Genomic DNA, 21,778 nt, shown 5'->3' on the forward strand with positions numbered 1-21,778 from the left:
GTGGGTTTGGGTTTTTTTGAGGTGGGAGGTGATCTTAGGACAAACAAAACCTTCGCCACTTCCATGAGCAGACACAAAGGATCACATGCAGTGACAGTAAAACTGCAGAGATTTTGGATGAAGCATCGAGACTGCTCTTGCACCACAGCAAGATCTAACAGCTCTCTTTGCTGCTCTTGTGCAAACAGGGATGGCAGCTGGTGTGTTACATACAGTCCTGCTCACTGCTTCACTCCTGTTTAATATGGAAGCATTGCTGAGTCTCTGCAGCATCGTCTCTACAGTGCTGCTTTTTTTTTGGGCTGCGAGTTTATATACAAGGCTGCAATTGAAGATCCAGCTCAAAGAAAGCAGCAGTCTTTGGTACTTCCTGCTTTGCACTCCCTGACTGTGCCTGCTAAGCCTACAAGCAAATTCCTGCTGCAGGAGATCCTTAGACCTGGGGTGCAAATAAAGCCATAAAATTTTTAGGAAAGGTGATAAGGAAATTACTAACTGCAGTGCAGCATATGCCTAGCTTCATATTATCTTTTGGCTCAACAGCAAAGGAAAAGAGTTCAACTTTGAAGATACTATGATTAATGCAAAAAAAAAAAATCAAATAGAAGTTAAATTTTATCATGAAATCCAGCATGCTTTATCAAAGCATTGTCTGGCAGCTGCCAGAGTCATTGATTTAGCAGATTTTTCTGCTGTATGTAGCAGAATAAAATAAGAAACATTTAAAGAAAACTTTGTTTTGCTCCACCTTCCTTCTTCTTTGATTCAGTTTATAAGATGCCACTGCATATTTTTTAAGGACTTTGCTCCATTTCAAAGGCATTCATAGACTCTTCCATAAAGACATTTTTATTAATTTTTTCCCATTCTGATAGGGCTTCTGGAAAATAATTGGCCAATTGCATATTAACTGTCAGGAAACTTATTCATTTTTAAAATAGTTTTTCTGGCTTTTAAAAAAAATATGCTTTTGATCCAGTTTGGAAAATGTGCATGTGGATAAGACAGCAGCTAGCAGCTGACTGCAAGGAAGGTAAGTTATTGGGAAAAAAATAAAAAGGTTACAAACATTTTTTTAAAATAGAGAAGGCTATAAATATTATTTCAAACTAAAGGCAGATCTTACTACAGCTGAATGTCACTTTTACCATTAAGCGTGGTATATTGGGGTGATAAAAGAACAATGAGTCAAAAAAACTGTAGGTATAGCTTTTATTGGTTGGGAATGTAGGTAGCAAATGATCTATTCCAAATGGTAAGACATCGCTAGAAGCAATAGGATGTGTCTAAAGTGACCATAATGTTAGTTGGACCAAGACTTGCCGTTTTGATAAAAGGGATTCACATGTGACAGAGTGACGTTGGCAGCCTGTGCTGAGGTGCCACAGGCCTGTGCATGGCAGGGTGCTATCTTCCTCTTCTCCCTTGCTGGGAAATGCCCTGATAAGGAATGGAAAATTGAATGGTGCAGAAAGCTGTGATGCTTTTTTCTTTTATTTCTTTTTTTTTTTTTTTTTTTTTTCTGATATAGGAAGGAGGAGTGAGAAAAAGCACCAACTCCCAGGCACAGCAGACGTGGAGCCATGCCAGCACAACCCTTTTGGAAGAAAGTTCCTGCTGCAGGACACAGGTGCCCTTTTTTTTCCTCACCACTTTAAAGAAGCTCTGTGGAAAAAAATTTCTGGGAGCCATGTCCACTGGTAGAGCGAAGTGCAGTTAAACGCATGGCTTGCAGGTCTGGCAGGTAAGTCTTGTTGTTCTCTCCCTGGTGTTGCGCTCTGCCATGCACGCTGTTTTCGTCTTCTTTCCTACTCTGCTGCTGTATCCATCCTTACACACAGTGTGGGACCTTTGCAAACTTCAGGTAAAGGCACTTAGGTGAGACCAGAGCCACACAATAATTGACCTTCACAGAACGGAATTTATTGCTGCTTTGTTTCCCCTCTGGTAAGCTTGTCGCATTTGACTTGGGAAGCTTTCAGCTGCAGGACTTAGGTGGAGAAAGACAGCTTGATACAATAATTTCCTTTCCTGTCCTAATGCCCTGTCTTACAGAGGGCATGAGACACTCTCACTTAGCATGAACAAGAACAGCTCCCTTGGTTTTAGCAGTGCAAGACTCATTTACGCCAGTTGGGAACTGTGCATGTCACCGTTTCCTCACTGTGCCTGGAAGCACAGAGGGGTGCTGCTGGCTTTCATTTGCCTTGCCAGGGCAGCCAGTAATTAACTGATCAGTTGGCTTTAACATTCCTACAATAGTTTAAATTTTTAATTGATAAATGTAGTAAGATCTGCCTTTAGTTTGAAATAATATTTATAGCCTTCTCTATTTTAAAAAAATGTTTGTAACCTTTTTTTTTTTTCAATAACTTACCTTCCTTGCAGTCAGCTGCTAGCTGCTGTCTTATCCACATGCACGTTCATTTTTAATGAACAGGGGTTTTTTTGGATAGTCTGTTTAACCACTTGAATTACTGTAACTAACGGATGCAGTACTTGCTCTTCAAGGTGATGACTTCCCAGATATGTACATAGAAATGTGGGGTTTTGTGGATTTTTTTTTTTTTTTTTCAGCTGTGACACAAACCTTTAAGCATTTGTTCTTAAATGTGTTGCTGGATAGATACTTCTTTTATCATTTCTGGCAAACCAGCTCTCCACATGGTTTCTTACTTGTAAGGTTTTCAGTTTGTACTTCTCCTATCCTGTGTGCATGAGCAGTGATTTATGCTGTCTAATGCAGTGTATTTTCTTCTGATGGGACAGAAACTGACAGAACAGGGAAAATGCAGGTACAGCAGAAAAGCACTTGTTCTTACTGTGTGCCCTTAAACAATATGGCAACTTATTTTTGCTGTCTCTATTGAGTAAAGAGATGGTGAGATCTGCATTCAGCACTAGGTAGGATCTTAAATGAATTTTGAACAGGAAGAAAATATTTTCGGTCTTACGGAGTTTTAACAAAAATGGTGTCTAACTCCATAGCTTTTAAAATATGTAATTCAGCTGCTGATGAGCCCAACAGTGGTGATTGAGGGATGACCTGCAATTTATTCCAGAAACCAATGCCCTCTGCATAATGGCTGACAAGTTCATGTCCAAATTAGGCATCCAGAGAAGACTGATGTGTCCTGCTTAATGTCCAGCAGCTCTCACTCGCTATTTCCAGACCTTGCTTAATAGTTTGTCCTTCAAAGTTGCTTATCTGTAAGCCAACCCCAAGCATGAGGTTGTAGTACCAACTGGGATCATAATCTTGGCAAATTCAGCTAAACTCAGTGCTTTTTAAGACTGCATGAAATCACAGACCTGCAAGGGGAGCAGCAAGTGGGAAGAAGCCCACAGGTTGCTGCTGCCCTAAACTGCATTCAGAGTAACGAGGTCTGATACACAGTGGCTGAAATTGCAGAGTATTGTCCTTTGCTTTTAAATAGATTTCACAAGTAAAGGTATTTGTTGCTGTGTTGCAATGTTTAATGTAAATAAATCAGTGATTGAAATAAGGATGTTTTATTACCCCCCCCCCAAAGACAAAAAAACAAACAAAAAACAAACAAAAAACAAACAAAAAACAAACCACAACCTAAACCCCACAGGTGTTGCCTTTGCAAAAAGCCAGGCCAGCCCAAAATGTTTGCAAACTGCAATGCTCACACTTGATCTGAAGTTGTTTACATTGTTTTCAGCACAGCCCTGGTTCTTTGCCTGCCTACATTTGCTAACCTTTGCCACCTTTTTTCTCTCTTAGCTGGTGTGAAGTTAAAGGCATGGGCATCAGTGATCCAGCCAGGGGGTGTCTGCGAAAGAAACCTGCAACGCCAAATGTGAGCACTGAGCAGCTTTGTTACTACCTGTCAGACCGGGCCAGTTAAGAAATGCTGTAGCAGTAAGAATGAGACTGCGATACCACCTTCCCCAACAACAAACCCAAGGGAATATTTAAGGTATTACATATATATAAGGTGCCATGTGTATATATATATATATATACACACACACACGCATTTTTTTTTTTTTTTTTTTTTGCTTTGAGTGGGGGGGGTGGGGGGTGGTGTGTTACACCAGATGACTGCTTGAAGTCTTGTCCGACCTCACTTATTGCCTAAGTCTATGAATTAGTGGGACTAAAAGCTGAATAACAGGGATATAAGCTGAAAGCAGGCTCACCAGCCTAGTTCACAGCTTCCTAATGGTTCCCAGCACTAGCCAAGTGTTTCTGGTTCAGTCCTGGGCTGACTTGGAAAAATCCTTGTTTTATTCAACACCTGCAAGGTGAAGGGCACAGACCTGGGGGGCAGCTGGTGAGGAGCAGGGCTAGCAAAGCCTTCCCAGATAATCTGCATGCCAGATTTAACAACCATGTGTCATGCAACAGCTCCCAGTTACACACTGCTCTCTGGCTTGGAGGCCATGCCAGGGAGTCCTACTGTAGACTTCTGCGGTGCTCCCCTCTGGGAGCTGGGTCCTGACTCACACCCTTCCTGCAGGGAATGTATGTTCTTTCCAGTAAGCGTTTCCTGTAAGGAGGCCCACAAGTGGCGGTCAGTTAGTATTTTTCAGTATTGTTTTCAATCAGGCTGGTTATAGGTTGGTATAGATTCTTGGTGCATAGAGAATATGGCCTGGATTTTATTGACTACAATTGTCACCCACGTGGTGAGGCACTGTTATAATGCTTTGAGTTGGCCAGTCTTTGTGATTTATTTTTTTTTTCCCCTTCAAGGAGGGCTCATTTTGAATGAACGTTAAAAAAATTGAGTGGAAAAAATAGTATGTATGTGAAGGCCTGAAGTGTGGTACATCTGTTTTAAAGGGCAGACTGTGTCCCTAAAACAGCCGTGGCATTTGTAACTCTCTGCATTCTGACTGTGCAAAAGAAAAATTTGCAAAGATAGCCATCGTGTGAAAACCACCAGTAGGTTTCATTTCCAAACATGAAGTCATTTGTACTTTGCAAGAGCAGGGCGGCAGAGCTGCAGAGCAGGCCTGTTTGGAGGACAGGGTGGCATCACACTGCAGTAGCAGCTTATGAGTATTTGGCTTCTGCACATCCCTGGAAGAAAGAGTAGCCACAAGAATGGTACCTGAGCAGCTTAATGGAAAGGAAACCCACTGAATACGAGAGAACCAGGAAGAAACTAGTTCTTGTACTCCTTCCCCAGGCATCTGCTTTTGGCCATAGTTGGAGACTATGTCAGCACTGATGAACCTTTTGCCTGACACATAGCTGCTCCTGCAGGACCATTGTGTGCAGAAGGTAAATGTGGCCAAGCTCCCATCTGTACCATGAAGCTGGAGACAAGAAAGTGGCAAAGTTTCAGGAAGGTAAAATACATTAAAAAGCATCTTTTCAATCCTATCAGAGCTCTGGCCATGGTTTTTGAATTACTGTGACTTAGCAAGAAAATTGAGAAAAATTCCCCAAATCAAGGTCAGAATGCTTAAAGCTATGCAAGTTCATAGCCCAGGAAAATACTTCTCTCCTGGAACACTCCAAAAAAATAATGGGAGTCTTGAAAAGGAAGTGTTCTTCAATACTGACTGTCCTACATGTGAACTAGCCAGACTGGTTAAAGCTTAATTAAAAATTGCCAGAGTGGCTAAATTCTTTTCTAAGTGCAGCTGCAAAACATTAGCTGTGGGCATATTTTAGACCTTAATTAGTAACACTTGCACTGGAGGACCAAAATCTTTCATGAATGCAGCTGAAATCAATTAATATCAGTTAGGCACTTCTGTAAGCAATACAAAGGTCTCCTGAAAATTGTTTTAGTGGCCACCTAGCTTAAAAAAAAAAACAAAAACCAACACCACAAGAACTTATATGCAACGAACTACAAAATCAAAGGTAACTACAAAATGTCTTTATTGAAAAAAGCAGATTATAGCATCTAAGGTTAAATGAAACTTCTGACTTTAATATTAAATAACTTAGGATGATAGCAAGTAGCTTCTTTAGATAAATAAATCTACATTTCCCAATTTTTTTTCTTCAACAATCAAGGGAATCAAACACTGAAACACAAAACCACAAGTAATTCTAAAGACTAAAAGACAGAAGCACATTGAAAGGCTTTACAAGGATATATATACAAAAATAGTTAAACTAATGTATATTTTCAGCATGTAAACTAGTTACATGATATACAAACTGGGAATTTATATATTTCCTACAAAATAAAAATCAACGTTGGTCCAAGTTCTTGGAAGAAAACTATATTCTTTTAAAGAAAATGAAAATATTTCTCAAATGAAAACTTAATTTAAGTCAAATTATATACTCTAGTTACGGCATTAGTTACAGGATGAATCATAAACTTTTAAACTTTTCTTGAAACACAAGAAAGCAGCTTTTGTCTCGTTTAGAGCTTTGGTTTACTTAACTACTCTGGAATTTCTGGTCTTAAAGAGCTCCTCTAACCATGTTTTCCTTTTGAAGCTCCACCTTACAAAATATATATATATATATATACACGTGCACACAAGTGAAAGGAAAAGGAAAGAAACCCAAACAAACCCTCTTTGAAAGCTTAATTATCTGAGTGCATGCTTTTGTTTTGCTTTTCAAATTATTATTTTGGTCCTTTTTTTGGAACCCATCCTCCAGGGCACGAGGGACTCTGAATTGCCTACAGCAGCTTTATGCTGTAGGGACTTTTTGTAAGATTCCTTACCAAAACAGAAAGGTGTAGTCCTGATGCAAATGAGAACAAGATGGCATTGCCTTAACTTTATGGAAATATTCTGAAAGTACAGTGAAGGCTTCTGAAAGAACAATCACATCATAAAATGAACACTAGAAAGTTTACATCTATGTTGAAATGATTTAATGTTAAGAATACTCCTTAAAAAAATCATTAAAAGAAGCTTTCTCATTTACATAATTCCCCAGACAGGAGGTAAGAATGTGCAGAAACTGTCACCAGCACTAAAGAGTACAGCACAGCCCCCTCCCTGGCAGTGTTCAAGGCCAGGCTGGATGGGGCTTGGAGCAACCTGGTCTAGTGGAAGGTGTCCCTGCCCATGCTGGGGCAGGGGGGCTGGAACTAGGTGATCTTTAAGGTCCCTTCCACCCCAAACCATTCTATGATTTGTTTCTATTTTTCTCTTTGATTAAAAAAAAACAAAACAAAACAAAATCAACTGGCAAATTTCACTCCAGCTCCAGTTTTTATACTAAATGCTGGAAAAAAGCAAAGCTGTACTTCATTATACAGTAATCGAGTGCACCTGTCTATACTGGAACAACAACTCCTGCTTTCTGGTCTTAAACAAACTGCTCCTTCTGTATTGAAGTATTACCTTTCGATAATTTTACCACAATGATACTTAACACACTGGAACTGAGTAGAACTACAAGAGACTGACAAATTAACATGTGAAACGAAATTAAACATGACTCTGTTCTACAGTAGATCATTTTCAAAAAAGAAGAAAAGGTAGGGTATGTATGTGTTAGACAGCGTGCTGTCCCTTGAAAAGTATGTTGGAGTGGAAACCTAAACTTGCCACTGAAGGAGTTGGTAGGAAGGTACTGGCAGAAGACTGTTGCCTCCATCTCTGGCCACTGGTTCTTTGAAGGTTTTGCTTCTATACTGGTAGAGCAAAGCATTTTTCCCATACAGCTAGCACTGCTATGGGATGACTTGCTCACAGGAGCCGACACAAACCTTCTCTGTGTATTTTAATGATCGCTTTCTTAATTTGGGTTCCTTAATATATATTGTAAAGATAAGCAAGTAAAAATGCCTCAAAGCTAAACGGGGTCCAAAGCAGCTTCCTTAAATGGAAAAAGTATTACATTGCAGCTGATGCTAAAAGTTTATCCTGAAGCTCTGGTATCTTCCATGTTTGTAATAACATTAAGGAATTGACCTAGTCATACAATCCAATTTAAGACAATTTTTTTCCCTTTTCTAGCATTGCTGTTTGGGCAAGAGGCACTTTGCTTCCTTCTGAGGCTGGGCTGGTGACTACAGGCGCAGAGGTAATGTTTGCAAACGCAGAAAAAGTATGCATGCACCCAATGTTCTCTATCTGCAGGCCAGGCCTCTTGTGCCCCATTTCTACAGTGTGACCTTGGTTGCACCCAATTCCTTCAAAACACGGCTATTGCATTAAATATGTTCATTTTAAACTGATATATATTAAATAGAAAATGACTTTTCAAAGGAGCACGTGACTTGCCAAGGAGCATTCAGTAGGCCAGGTTAATCTAGGCCAATGGAAGCTTGGCAAAAGTTCAGGAAACATACCTTTTGTTCCTTACTGACTAACAGAAAAAAAAATAGCTCACAGGAATTCTTCCTGTCCCCCCCCTCCCCCCAAGGAAATTCCAGACTATCAATAAGTTCTGTTAAGGGAGTTAATTATTCCACTTTGGAATTAGCGTCCATTGGATGCTCTTTGTACTTTTCAAGAGCACCACAAATGGCTTTCAAAAAGTCAATGGAGCATAAGAAACTAAACTGCAACGGTGTTGCCAAATAAGCCAAGTCATTTCATCAGTCTGCGTACTGAATTTAACATGGGATCATTTCTGAATGGATCAGTCAGATTCTCGTGTGGAAAACTGGCATGGAAATGTCCCAATTTACACATGCAGAGAATCTGGCCTGCTATTTCTGCTTCCTCTGGAGCAGAAGAATTTTATTTTATTGTAATTTTGGATACAGTTAAAGACAGCAATGATGGATTTATTTAAAATATAAATTCAGGAAGGCTGGATCAATTCTCATGAGAATGCAAGGAATTTTTTTAAACATACAGATGTGTGATTTGCATGTAAATCATCAACACATGGTAGAAAACAAACCATAAAAAAAAGATTCATCTAACTTCCTATATGGAAGACATTATTTCCCCAGAGCTCTGAGGTTACTGTCAAAGCTTATGCAAAATATGAAAGTGTGTACATTCTATGTACATCTAATACTTGTTATAAAATACCGATGTTTCAATGGTCTGACTCTCTAAATTATTATTTCTGCTAAACTGTACTTTGTTTTCCAATGAAGACAATCACCGTAATCAGTTCAAAAGTACATCTAGAAAAGAACACAAAGCTGAAAAGATAATACAAAAACCACTGTCCCCCTCTTTTTTTTTTTTAATAACGTATCAACATACAATCATAAAGCAGTTGGTAACAAATGAAGTCCTGTATAAAACATTTAGTATTAAGACAAGTGTACCTTTGCATAGAAAGTGGCTGCTGACCCTATTAAAAAACAGATTTAAAAGATGAATTCTTTAGTAAGTGCCAAATCGTCAAGTTGATACGAATGCATTTTGAAACCATGGCTACGTTTGTACACAGCAAGCAATTACAGAGGTCTGTAACTTTCTTCAACTGTTATGACCCTGCATGTGCCAATCTTTCGGACGTATTCCTCTGTAACGTGGCTTTTATGAGATGCTTGCTATGTTTCTTTAACAAGCTAACTAGTCTTTGGATGACCACAGAACCTTCTAGGATGGAAAGCTGACCCGATGCTTCTTCACAGAATGCCATGAATTGTTCTTAAAAACACTTGCTCGCTTCCTATTCACTACTTCTGGGAATCTAGGTTTTAAAAAAAATGTGAGACTGTATTCTCTAAGACCAGAATTCAAAAACTAGCTAAAATGCTAGCATTTATCTTATCATGCTTGCTGCAATATGATAAGGTGCTAACTTTGGAAAGTAATTCTACACTCCCTACTTGGGCAAAATCTCCACTGAAGGAAAGTGAGTAGGGAGTGCAGAACAGCCCTTTGTACCATTGTTTTTAAAAATGCTGCCACTTACAGTTACCATTTAGTGGTGAATTATTTGTTCAAGTAGACGGTGTCTCAGTGAAAATGCCTAGATAAAAGAATGCATATGTACAAGATCAGAAAAGGACCCCTCACCTCTGATTTAAAAAATAAATAGCTGGTTTAGATGGTTATTAATGGAATCTCATTTCTAAAGGAACAGGAAAGTCACTTTTAGGTATTTGTCTTCTCTTTCAAACGGCTTATCGGTAATGGAAACGCCTTTCAGAGTTCTGTGACATGCATTGGATAGCTCGGAGGTGGATGTGATGGCAGTTTAATATTTAGGCGCCTGATATGGCATCCATGGCAGAGCAAGTGGCCCTCTAACGGGTAACAGCGATGGCCTTCCTCATCATTGAGCTGCAAGCCACAATCCTAGAAGAAACATATACGTTCAGATTAGTGAGTGATTCAGGTAGGTCATCTGACAACCATGTTGATCTGTCCTGCAAAACCCTAAGAGCTCCTTCCTGTGCCTCCAAAGCCAGCAACCTCAAGAGTTGTTGATAGGTGGACTCTGACTAGCCCCTATTAAGCAAAATGACATCACTGAAATCAAACCGGACAGTCTATAGTAGTACCCTGCATTTTTTTCCTCGTTGTTTCCCATTCTGGTCTCTTCTTCATCTAATGAATGTTGATGCAAATCAGACAAAACCAGGCCAAGGACTGACACTGACACATACGACCTGGAAGAGGTTAAAATAGGGAAGGAGCTATTTCCACAACAAGGCAGTGAGCAAGACATGGGGGAGCATAAGTAGAGAATGAGCGGAGTGGGGAAGAGAGGGAGATGAGACATGTTTTACTTCTGAAGCAGGGCTATACTTTCTCTAATTTGGAATTTAGAAAAATAAATTCTTCAAGGCCAAGGGTCCATTTTTAGTGCAAATATGTTAGTACCTCTGGGACTGGTACATAACCACAGGGACAACATGGGTGAACAAGTGGAGGAACAGAGGTAAAATGACAAACAACAGATAATGATCCTGCCTGCTGACTATCATCTACAGTGCAGTAGAGACAATCCTGGTTTTCAATTGTCATCATTACAACTTTAAAGGCATGTAGAAAGTCATGGCAGTTTTGTGCTTGGATTTGATGTTTCAAATATGTTAAATGCTTAAAAGTTGTTACTGTGACCAGTCCTGACAAACCAGAAATTCTGTGCACTTAATAGAAAGGGGAAAAAAAAAATTGAATGGACATACAGGTCTTTTTAGTATTGAAAAGTTTTTAATTGGACACAAAGTACGATTTTTCAGCTTTCATAGCTCAAGTTAAAATCCTCAAATTTTACAATGCTGAAGTAAGAATGAAAAATGGCTTTTAAGTAAGCTGGGGTATTATTTTAGGGAGGCTTTAATCAAAGTTTCTGCCAGGGTAGTTTTCTATACTGTATGTTGTTACTATATGTTATATAATAATTTTATAGTCCTTTATGTAAGATTTAAAATTCAGTTCCTCATTAGAATGTAACAATTTCAGATACCCTACAGATCTGCCAGGTGTTTATACCTTTTTCCCTCTCCAAATTGTACTCCTTTTCTGCAATGAGAGGCAGTGAGAAAACCTGCCTCCTCAGTGGATTTTGATTTTAGAATGGGGGTCTATTGATCTGTAAACTGGCTTGACCGTCTCAGCCCAAGTTACATGGTTGCACAAGGAAGAGATGATACAGAAAAGCAGCAAAGTTTCCAAACTGACTACTGACTTTGCATGGCCACCAGGTGATGATGGTGTTAACGGCATTTCAGAAACAGCTATGTAAGTTGTCATGGCCTTTGCAAAAGTCTCCAGGCGGATACCTCAAAATACTGGCACTAGCTGTATTTGGAGACAGCAGTGACCCAAGCGTGTACAGTTTGAGAGCCCGATTTGAGACCATTAGGCAGTAACCTACCCCGTGAACACATGGCTAACCCCCTGATTTCTGTACATAAATGCACTCTGCCGTTCTGGGCAGATGTAGAGGCAGCTTGATTTGCCTCAAACTGGAAGCAGAATGGGGAAATGAATAATGAAACAGAACTGAAAATAAACCCCCATTGGGACATTCTAATATAAAGTCAATAGCCTGAGAGAGAAGGGGAGGGAGCTGTCATCTTAGGTGAAGCCTGCACAAAGCAATAGATGGGGGGAAGGAGGAGGAGGGAAGTACAGCTCTCCAAAATGCTGCGATTTCCTGTGCCAATTTCTCTTTAAAATTAACAGAAAAGGATGGAGTATCACGTATCTCTGCTGGAAGAAGATAGCTGAGTGGAGGGGGTTTTCCTTACATTTAGGTTCATACACATTTCAAGATGCCCTGAATTATGTTATTTTATCCCTCAATCAGAAGGCTTTTTGTAAAACCTTTTTGTGCAAAAGCACATGGAAGAGAGTATTGTTGCACTTTTGCCTCTGGTGCTAAGACAGTGAGGTAGCACAGTTAGGATCTGTGTCGATATTTGCATGTTGTATCAGAGCGCCAAACCTACAGCAAAAGGGACGCTTTGGGTTGATCCCAAGTTCGTTTGTTTCCCTCCTCATGCTCCTGGATGCAGAGCATGAGTAGAACTCAGCTTTACTCTTCGAATCAAAAGCACTCATCCCACAACTTGATCTGCCCCACTGAACATTTAAATGTTCTGCACAAAAAGAAACTACTCCCAAAAGAGTGACAGAAAGTCAGTGGTATCCCTGTCTCTTTTCCAGTAAAGAATGAATATTCATTCAGCACGGAAAATACACAGATCCCCTTGAAAAGCCCTGCAGTGTAAGAGTGAGGGTGCTTCCCTGCACAGGCAACGTGAATTCAAGTCTCCTTGGCTCAGAGCTACACAAGCAGTATCCAGAAGTCAGGAAGAAGAGAACTGGCACCCACTCTGCTCTCTCCCCATCTGGCAGTTTTCAGAAAATTCAACCCAAACAACCAAACCCAGCTTTTGAAGTTAATACACTGGGGGAAAAAAAAGAAACTAATTTGGTACTGGAGATGGCAGCACCACTTGCAACCCAGGGAGCACTCGGGCCTTTGCCTCCCTCCAGGAGCGGTGGGGCAGAGCCTACCTCCCCAGGCGTGCAAGAGGCAGCAAGCGCACCCTGGGGTGCGAGTCAGGCACCTACCACGAGGCTGGCAGTTATTAGCAAAGCCTTGCTGTGGGACAGGCCAGCAGAGGCACCTGCTGCTTACCTCGCAGTGATAGCACTCCACGTGGTAGTCTTTGTCCATTGACACCACCCGAATGGTCTCCTCGGAGCCCTGTTGGGGAAGCAGAGAGAAGGTAAAAGCAGGCTTGTAAGTGATGTTTTCCTCAATCTTCTTTTAGCACCCACCCTTTTGTTTCGGAGAGCTATTTCCCTGAGGGATCCCCTCTTCCTCTGCAGAGCAGAGCTCTGTGACCACTGGTTTTACTGTTCAGCAGCAGCATAGGTGTCTGACGTACCTAAGCTGCAGAGATCATCTGGCAAGCGTAGCCATAACTTCATCCCCAAGGGATAAATTAGTTGTGAAATCAAGTAAGTTTCCAAGAGCACCCAGGATCTGAACGAATTACCAGCCAAAAACTATGACCTGTTGATTGGGTAACTTTTCCTTGTAGACAGCCTGACCTGAGTTTTCCAAGACCTTATTCCCCTCAAACCATCTGCTGCACAGCTATTTTGCACATGCACATGTCACTGTATGTACCCCATCGGGATTTACATATCAGTCCAGCAGGTAATTACGTGCACAGGCCAAAACCTCAGCATGAGGGTGGATGCAGCGGAGTTGTGTAATTCCTGGCTGAGCCCCAGACCCTGCAGAGCAGCCCATACCCTTCTTGTAACCTCACAAACTCTTTCCCTGATCCACTCTGAAGCCTCTGAAGACAGAGCTCATTAACTTTTCTACCTTGCATTGTTTCTAGTTCCAGGTGTGGTTAGACCATCAGATATGACGTAGCCTAGGTCTGAGAGAAGCTGTGGGCAAGTTAGCACCTGCACTGCTAGACTTGAACTAACCTAAGAAACCTCCATGGGAAAGAACGTGGAGTCTATCCCCCTAGCCACCAGATGAGTCAGCAGTGAGACTGCTTTTTTTTTTTTTCTTTTTAAGTCATTTTTTAAGACACAAATCCAGTGAAATCTACATTGGGGTTTTCTCCTTACATCTCATTACCAGGACAAGCAGTTCCGGCTCAGCTTTATAATGTCAGATCTGGCTGTTTACTCCCCATTTGTCATTATTATTTCTGTTAATGTGCAGGGTGATGGAGCTGGGCATGCTGGGAGGCTCTAGCCACAGGCTTTACCAGGGCGCAGCAGCTTACAGGATGCAACCTCCAGCTCTGTAACCACGACAAGAGGAAGAGGAGGGAGGCATTGAGGCCCTTGCTTACAAATGTTACAAATGAGCTGGTCTGTGACCTCAACAGTGAGAACTCAGAGGGTCCTGTATCCACCAGAGCATGAGGGAGCACTGCTGCAGGCAGGCAGAAAAGGGATGTCTTAATACAGAAGTCTTATTGTGCTAACTATACTGTCAGGATAGGCTGAGGTTGCAAGCAGGTCATCCACCTGCTTGCCTTTCAGCCAACTTTTCTGTTGCCTTTTCCATCCCTTAAGCATTTTCGCTACATTGCCACTCCAGGACAACAGATTGTGTGGCCCTGTCACAGGGTCAGGGTAACCCTCAGATGTCTTTCCAAGTTTGGACATCGTAACAGGTCCACATCAGAAATGCAAACATAGCAGACAAGGAAAATTGCTACTTGAACTAATGGGAGATTCCAAAAATAAACAGGGCTTTACTTCTTGAGTTGTTCTTGGAGGCCCAGTCAGGGCTTTCAATTAAATGAGATTTATAACAGCATAATTACAACCTGGAAAGCACCCTAAAGATACAAAGTACTACGCTGCATAAGTAGTACGACTATTACAACCTCTGGGAATGTTTGGGAGTGACATTATTGCTGAACTGTACTTAATTTAGTAGCTGACATAATATAGATTCTGGAAGAGGGAAAAAAAAAGCATCTAATGTGTTTTTTAGAAAGTGTTCATATGCCAATAGCTGTTTTCTCTAAAGAGTCAATGCATGTTAACATGTACCTGTGCTGGCAGGATCGGCTGGTTACAGGAAGCGCATTTTGGTGCAAAAACCCTAGGGTGCAAGAAGAAAGTGTTCAAATAACATTTAAAGCTTCTTCAAAAAATAGAACCAAGAGAGCTATTCTAACCATGCTTGTTTTTAGCAAAACGTAGGTCCACAGGATTTGAAACACCTTTAAAGGTTTGATGATACTCAGTAAAAGGAGATTTGGAAGAGGCTGATCTACCCCAGCTTTATTACTTAGGTCTTCCTGACCTCTGGGCACAGTGAATCCAGCCCTCTTCCCACGTATGCCCCTTCTGTAACCTTCCTTTACTCATAAAGCCATTCAAATTCTTCCAGAGACTCGCTGCTTTGACTGCAAAGCAGCTCCTGACTTGTGGCCTGTCACCATCTGATGTCAGGAAGACATAAGTATGCTAAATAGGAGAAGGACTGATCATGGGTAGTTCTACTTAAACCAAATCCATCAAGTGGTCTTATTATCCATTATCCAGCTGCATTTTACAACAGTCACTGGGCCAACATTCACTCTATCCTTGTCACATGGTCAACTTGGTACCAATAGGGTTGAGTTCAGAGTGATTTGCTCTTGCTGCATAAGCTGTATTATTGGTTGACTGGAGGGAAGAGCATTCATGTTGCCTTTTGAGCAGGAGCAGAAAGGAGTCCAAAAGCAATCACTTAAACCATAAAACTTTTTGTCAGGTGAGGCTAAAATCATTTTAACAGTAGGTGCTAATCATGTCTGTGCAGTCTAGGTCAACCTCACTTACACTGGCCAGTACCATGCACTGCCAGAACCTCGACTCTTAGACACAGACAGCAGAACTGACCATTACTTGCAGAATTAGCCTGATCTAATTAGTATTTGAAAGTCTTGAAAGAAGTCACCAGAGAAGTACATCCTCTGACACAAGTTGATTTTCAACCTCACCTGGCCACTCCGTGCTACACTGGGCCCATGAAGCGACCTTTAATAAAACTTTAAAACGCTTCACAAATGCAACAGATGAGAGCAGCACCTGAGGGACATCTGAACAAACAGGAATGACCCTTTTCCTCTACTACAAGACTTACAACTATACCAGTAATCTAACCACTGTAATTTTTTCAAGCATGCAATGCATTTGCATACTTACGTATGGTAGTCTTTGACACAGTAAATGTTGTTCTCCACGTCTACAGTGAAGGGGACTCCATCCAAACACTCGTTACACACCACGCAGCGGAAGCAGCCAGGATGGTATGACTTTCCAAGGGCCTGTAAGATCTTAAAAGGCAGACAGCAAAATAAGTGGATGCATGATTACATGAGATTGTCCCCATATACTGCTGTGTCTGATTCTTAACGAGGACCATGAGAGAAGCACTTGAGGATGAAATTACCACTCTGCAGATCTGTCAGCAAGGGACATTGTAAAACAATCAACTTGCTTATTTCAGTGGGTTTCAGTAGGCTCCCAGTAAAGAGAACTGTGAAAATCAAGCTAATGCCCATCAGTCTTAGCTCTGCAGTGCCGATACTGCCAACAGAAATTAAAAATGGCTTCAGAGACCACTTCTTGGAAAATTTGTTGCAGCCAAATACAAGTTACTGGGATACAGAGTTAATTCACAAAACTTAACAGGCTGTGACAGACAGGATCCAAACCAGTCGTTATTCAAACTTTAAAAAGTAAATTAACAAAGCAAGCAAATAAATAGGTGTCCCTTTACTAATTATGGATCCTAATACACCACAGTTACTGACTGGTTATCACTCAGTCACAGGGGCCCACTGGTTTCTGCTAAAATTCCATCGGTATCCACGTGTTTGGATACAGATCTATCCATCTGCCCAGGCTTTTCCCATGCTGACCTTCCCTACCGCAGGTCAAAGGTTTCAAGGAAAGGTGTGATGCAGTCTCAGCTACACTACTACAGAGCAGATCCCCTTCCTCCTGGTGTCCTTGTATGCAACACTCAGCATGGCACTGGGACATCAAGGAGGATGCACCAAGCCCATGAACTAGCCTCTCGGAAGACTGAGACAGGGTATCATCTTCAGGCAGCTCTCAACAGGTTACAGCACCAATTGTGTACATTTCAGCTATGAGAAAAACCTTAGGAAAATAATTTCAAAAAGTATCTGCTAGCAGCAGTGCTCAGCTTGGAGCTGCTAATAAGCTGGAGATGATAAGTCTTCACAGGCCAAGCTCTCATGGCCTGGCAGATGATGCTAAGAATAAAGATCAAATCAACACGAAATAAGAAGTGGCACATAGGAAAAGTGCACAAAGTCAATTTAATTTAACCTTTTTTCCCTCCCTGTAATGAAGCCCTATAGCTCTCAGTTCAGTGAGCACCATTAGATTCCATTTGGTTTGCAAGGCTGTTCCTAGCCAGAAACAACTTGGCTCTGTGCGTGCGTTGCCACCTGGGCAGCCACCTCACCCGCGCCATTAGCCTGGCGTGCTGCTGCCGCCACCCTTTGCACGGAGCAGCTCCTCGTTCAGCTGCACTTTCAGCCCTGGACAGCTTCAGCTGCACCCAGGCCCGTGGGGCTGCAGCTCCATGCTCCCCAGCTGGGCACGGCAGTTCTGGTGCGCCGGCGCGCTGGTCGTACACGTGCTCCCAGGGAGGAACACGAAGGAATTAGCCAAATAAGACTGCTTAATTCCTGGAGCTCCCAGAGCTGTTTCCTTTTGTCAGAGCACACTTGCTGATGGGAGAAAGGCAGACGAGCACCTGCCAAGCTTCCAGCTACTGAGCTCCACCAACAAGATAGTATGGACTCTTGCCTGGGATTCTGCAATTAAGGGCCAGCTCAAGGCATGCAAGTCAGGATACCCCTCCCCCTCCCAGCATGACACAACTCTAGAAATTTGCTCTTGGGCTAAAACGAACAATATCCTTGTCCAACCAGTGGTGCCAGGATATGAGCCAGAATCCTCATTAGTGAAGCCTCCGTTCCAGCTCCTACTGAATCTCCGTGCTTGCAACGCAATAGTTAGTTTTATCAGGCATACTGAGGTTCATATAAATTTTAAAGCAAGAGAAAAATAGATATGCTACATGGTCTGCACTTACTCAACGTGCAAGCCACTTCATTTTGTTTGGGAATTTCTGCTTAGGAAGAACAGATTAAATTCTTCCTGCTTTCACCCGCTGAAATGATGCCAGCAGTATCTGGCCCAACCCGTAGACCTTTGATTTTTTTTTTTTTTGAAGTAACTCTGACTATTGGCTCCCTACAAATCTCAGTGGCAATAACACATTTTAACTGACGTGAAGCAAGTGGCAGAAGGTAAATAAAGCAAGTCACAGCACAGGCAGCAATCCTTGGGACTGCTGATAATGTCCCTCTCTAGCCCAGATCCCATCCACTTGACAGCGATCTTGCTATTCTGTCTTAGAAAGCACACCCTCTGTTTTCCTTTACCATATTCTCATATAAAGGTGTGATGTATTTTCAGTATTAAAATTCTGTTTATCTCTTGGTTAGGGGTTGTCTGGTTTTTTTTGCATATGGCATATAGCAGAACAATAGCCTCCAGAAGAAGAAAACCAGCCCAACTTTCTGTACTTAATAGTAATAGAGCATGGAAGTATTTCTGTTTATTTACTGCCTCAGTTTCAAAAGTTATGTTGACAGCAATGAAGACATAATGATAATCTGACTGGAGAAAAAGCACGGTATCTCACAGCGCACTACCCACAGTATGTGAAAAGCAAGCTACCCCGTGGTTAGGAATTTAGGTTTCTCACCATTTCCATTATGAGGTGTCCACAAACAAAGCACTTGTCCGCCGTTTGCTGAAAACCTGAATACTGTTCAAATGACAGAAAAGAAAGGATTATTAGTAGCCTCTCCTCCAGCTGCAGAAATACCTAAGTGACCGCTACGCTGTTTTCCAGCCTGTGCTGCGCACGATAGCCAAGTATACAACAGGTCTGGGAGACAGGGACTGAGAAGCCTTTGCTCTGCCCTTGCAGAGTGCGCAGATACCAGCTTGACCTTCTGATCCCCTGCGCGATTTCCATTGAGGTTTCCAATGTAACAATATTATTTCAAGTTTGATTTTTATTTCTGAAGCCCATTTGTCGAGTTTGCATTTAGCGTGCTGGAATTAGCTTGAATTCACTCTTTTGGTGGTTGTTGTTGTGGGAAGTAACTTAACATAGGACTTACCTCCTGACTCCTGCCTAAATTAGTGACCAGATGCTTACTAACCTCAGATTTTGGACCTACATTTCACTTGCTGCTCTATGTAGGCTAGAGAAAATGAAGACAGGCCCAAGGAAGGCTTAGCTGCCTCATGGATACCAAGCTTTTTATCCAGGGAAGAATCTAGAAGTCCAGTCACAGGAGCCTGGGCTCCCTGCACAACACAGGCAACAGTAAGGTACCTCAGAAAGACGATACAAACCCCAACGTCCAGCCCATGCTCCAGCCTGCAGTGGGCCACGGGAAGGCTGGGCAGGCCTGGCAGCAGAGCCCTCTGCTTCGGTGCCGGGGGCACGGCAGTGAGGAGATACTTTGCCCACTTGGGACCAAAGCTCTGTGTTCCCTGCCTGAGTGTTTTTGACCTTAACTTTGTACTTGGGTTCCCAAAGCAGATCCTGTTTCAGATGCCAAAGTCTGTCTTTAGCCCTGTGTTTAGAGGTATACAAAAAATACCAAGGTTATCAGGCCAGACGAGTGACCTACCAAACACTACCCTACAGGCAAGAGGCATTTGCCTGAAGAACTCCAGCCACGTAATTTTGAAACTGGTATTTGCAGTGGCTGAACTTTACCCTCACCCACTGCAGTCCCATTTAAGCCAAGTGCTGCGTGTGTACTCTTTCCTGCCAGAGGGAAGGATGCCCAGTTATTTGTATGGTATTGCACAGTGATGCTTATTTCAGCAATTAAGGTTGTAGCAAAGCTCACCTGAAGTGTACTTTAGTTGCACAAGATAAAAGACAGAGAATGGGGAGGATGAGTGTAAACTGGACTCTTCTCCCAGAGCACAGGTTAATTGGCTCAGGCATCTAATGCATCCTCAGCCCCCAAGCCCAACAGAGCTTAGGCTTGCTCCATTCCCCACTTGATTTACTGGGGATTAACTGGCCCCTCACTTCAAAAGCCAATGGTTCCCAGCCTAGAGCTGCCATATGTTTTCCTTTTTATTGGTGTGAGGGGATTACATGTTAGTTCAGATCAATAGGTTGGAGACAAAATTATTGTTGCTATGCAACAAAATGATTATGAAGGAAGAGGTCTCTCAGGCACTTGACAGGCCCAGAAAGTCTGTAAATGATGGTACAGCAGCTGTCACAGCTCCAAATTTACCATGCACCAAGGAACACAGTTCATGCAATCTTAAGAAACTTTGAAGCTTCATCAAAAGTGACCACAGTGTTGAGGAACAAATACAGAGGTGGCCAGTCCTAGCTGGCTATTTCTGCAAGATACTGGGTTTTCTGTATTTTCTTCTTACTGATGCAGAAAAAAGGCCTCACTGCTTGGGATGCTTCTTGGCTGCACTGTATCTGAGTAACCATCTGGCTAGACTATTTCCTAAGGTTGCGAACTCGAGGGTTACTGGAAACAGGTGGGTAGGTCCTAGCGGCGCAGACAGCAGAGGATTAACAATAGTACAAACCCAGCTAATTCTAAAATCCTGCTGGAATGAATTTACCAGTACCATCTGGCTGTCATTTGATAAGGAATGCAAAGGAGCATTTACCCAGCTATTGATTAAGAGGGAACATTGTTCCCCAGGAACGAAATGGCATAGTAGCCAGATTAATGTCATTTATTGCTAACTAGATTGTCATAAATTACACTGTTTGTCAGAAAGAAAGGTTTTGCTGACACAAAATCATGCTTTATATGACTAACCCTATTAAATTAAAACCATGATTTATTTTTAACAAGAACAGAATTGTTATTTGTCAAACACATCCAGAACTGGATTACCCAATTAAGAAGACTTTGCAAAATGGCAGTAAGTCTAATAGCAGTGATAAAGTATTTCATGGGCTTGGGTTGCTGTCCCTTATCACTACACTCTTTTCTGATCACAGAATCCCAGACAAACTGGAGACCTGATCCAGTGAGATCAGGGTTTTGGATTCAGCGCTGCCTATGCTTTACATCAATTTGGACTGGAAAGGACTAACAGCCTCAGATCCCAGCAGCACCATTTACTACATGATGGAAGTACTGTGGACACTGCCATTTAAAGGTAAACAATAAATGATTTTCTCTACATTTCTGTAGCTCACCTGTAAACTTCTGCTTTGTAGTGTTTGTTCTGAACTTGAGAGTTCAAACAAGGCCGTTGTGCTAAGTTTTCAGTTTCAGAAGCAGAGCTTACAAACAAAGCCTTAAAATACTAATTAAAATCGGCAACCTCTGTCTTTGAAGCATTTCATTATTATTAACTTTCATGAATCTTGTGTGTGCAACAAGAGAGAAGTTGTGACTTGCTCCAGACTGCAGACAAGGCAGAATGGCCTCTTTATTATCTCTCAGCACCCCCAAGAGCCTCCCTGATGAGGGGTTCCCAGTGTGACTGGGCAGAAGAAGCACCCAGCTCCTGCAGAGCTTGTGAACTAGGTAACCACAGGAGAAGAGGAGGTTGTGCTCTACAGGCTTGTAGCCTCTTTTATTACTGACACAGCTGGAGGGGGAAAAAGATCTTTGCGCACCCCAGCCCTCCCTCACAACCTGGAGGTGTGAAAAACAGATTGAGGTGAACAGTGAAGTGACACAGGCTGATAGGCAAGACCCAGTGGAGGAGCCCAGTCACAGCCACGCTTCCCGTACATACGGCATTTTAAACCGACAATTTCATTCAGGTTGTAAGCAGTACTGGGCTCAATTCCAGCCATACCCGATACGGGTTTTGTATGTGCCAAGGT

General features: G+C 42.1%; 1 protein-coding gene across 1 annotated transcript in view; it reads right to left on the bottom strand.

Moving 5' to 3' along the window:
* Positions 1-10,026: 10,026 nt before the first annotated feature.
* Positions 10,027-21,778, bottom strand: part of WTIP (WT1 interacting protein) — a 78,219-nt gene continuing 66,467 nt past the window's right edge. The window contains exons 4-8 of the mRNA XM_086469396.1: positions 18,632-18,694; positions 16,024-16,154; positions 14,881-14,932; positions 12,980-13,048; positions 10,027-10,179 (exon numbers count right to left, since the gene is read on the bottom strand). Coding sequence (XP_086325522.1) covers positions 10,027-10,179; positions 12,980-13,048; positions 14,881-14,932; positions 16,024-16,154; positions 18,632-18,694 — 468 coding nt within the window. The remainder of the gene's footprint in view (positions 10,180-12,979; positions 13,049-14,880; positions 14,933-16,023; positions 16,155-18,631; positions 18,695-21,778) is intronic.

This window comes from Leptosomus discolor, chromosome 8 (genome assembly GCF_034619465.1).
Source record: "Leptosomus discolor isolate bLepDis1 chromosome 8, bLepDis1.hap2, whole genome shotgun sequence".
In the NCBI taxonomy this organism is placed as follows: Eukaryota; Metazoa; Chordata; class Aves; order Leptosomiformes; family Leptosomidae; genus Leptosomus; species Leptosomus discolor.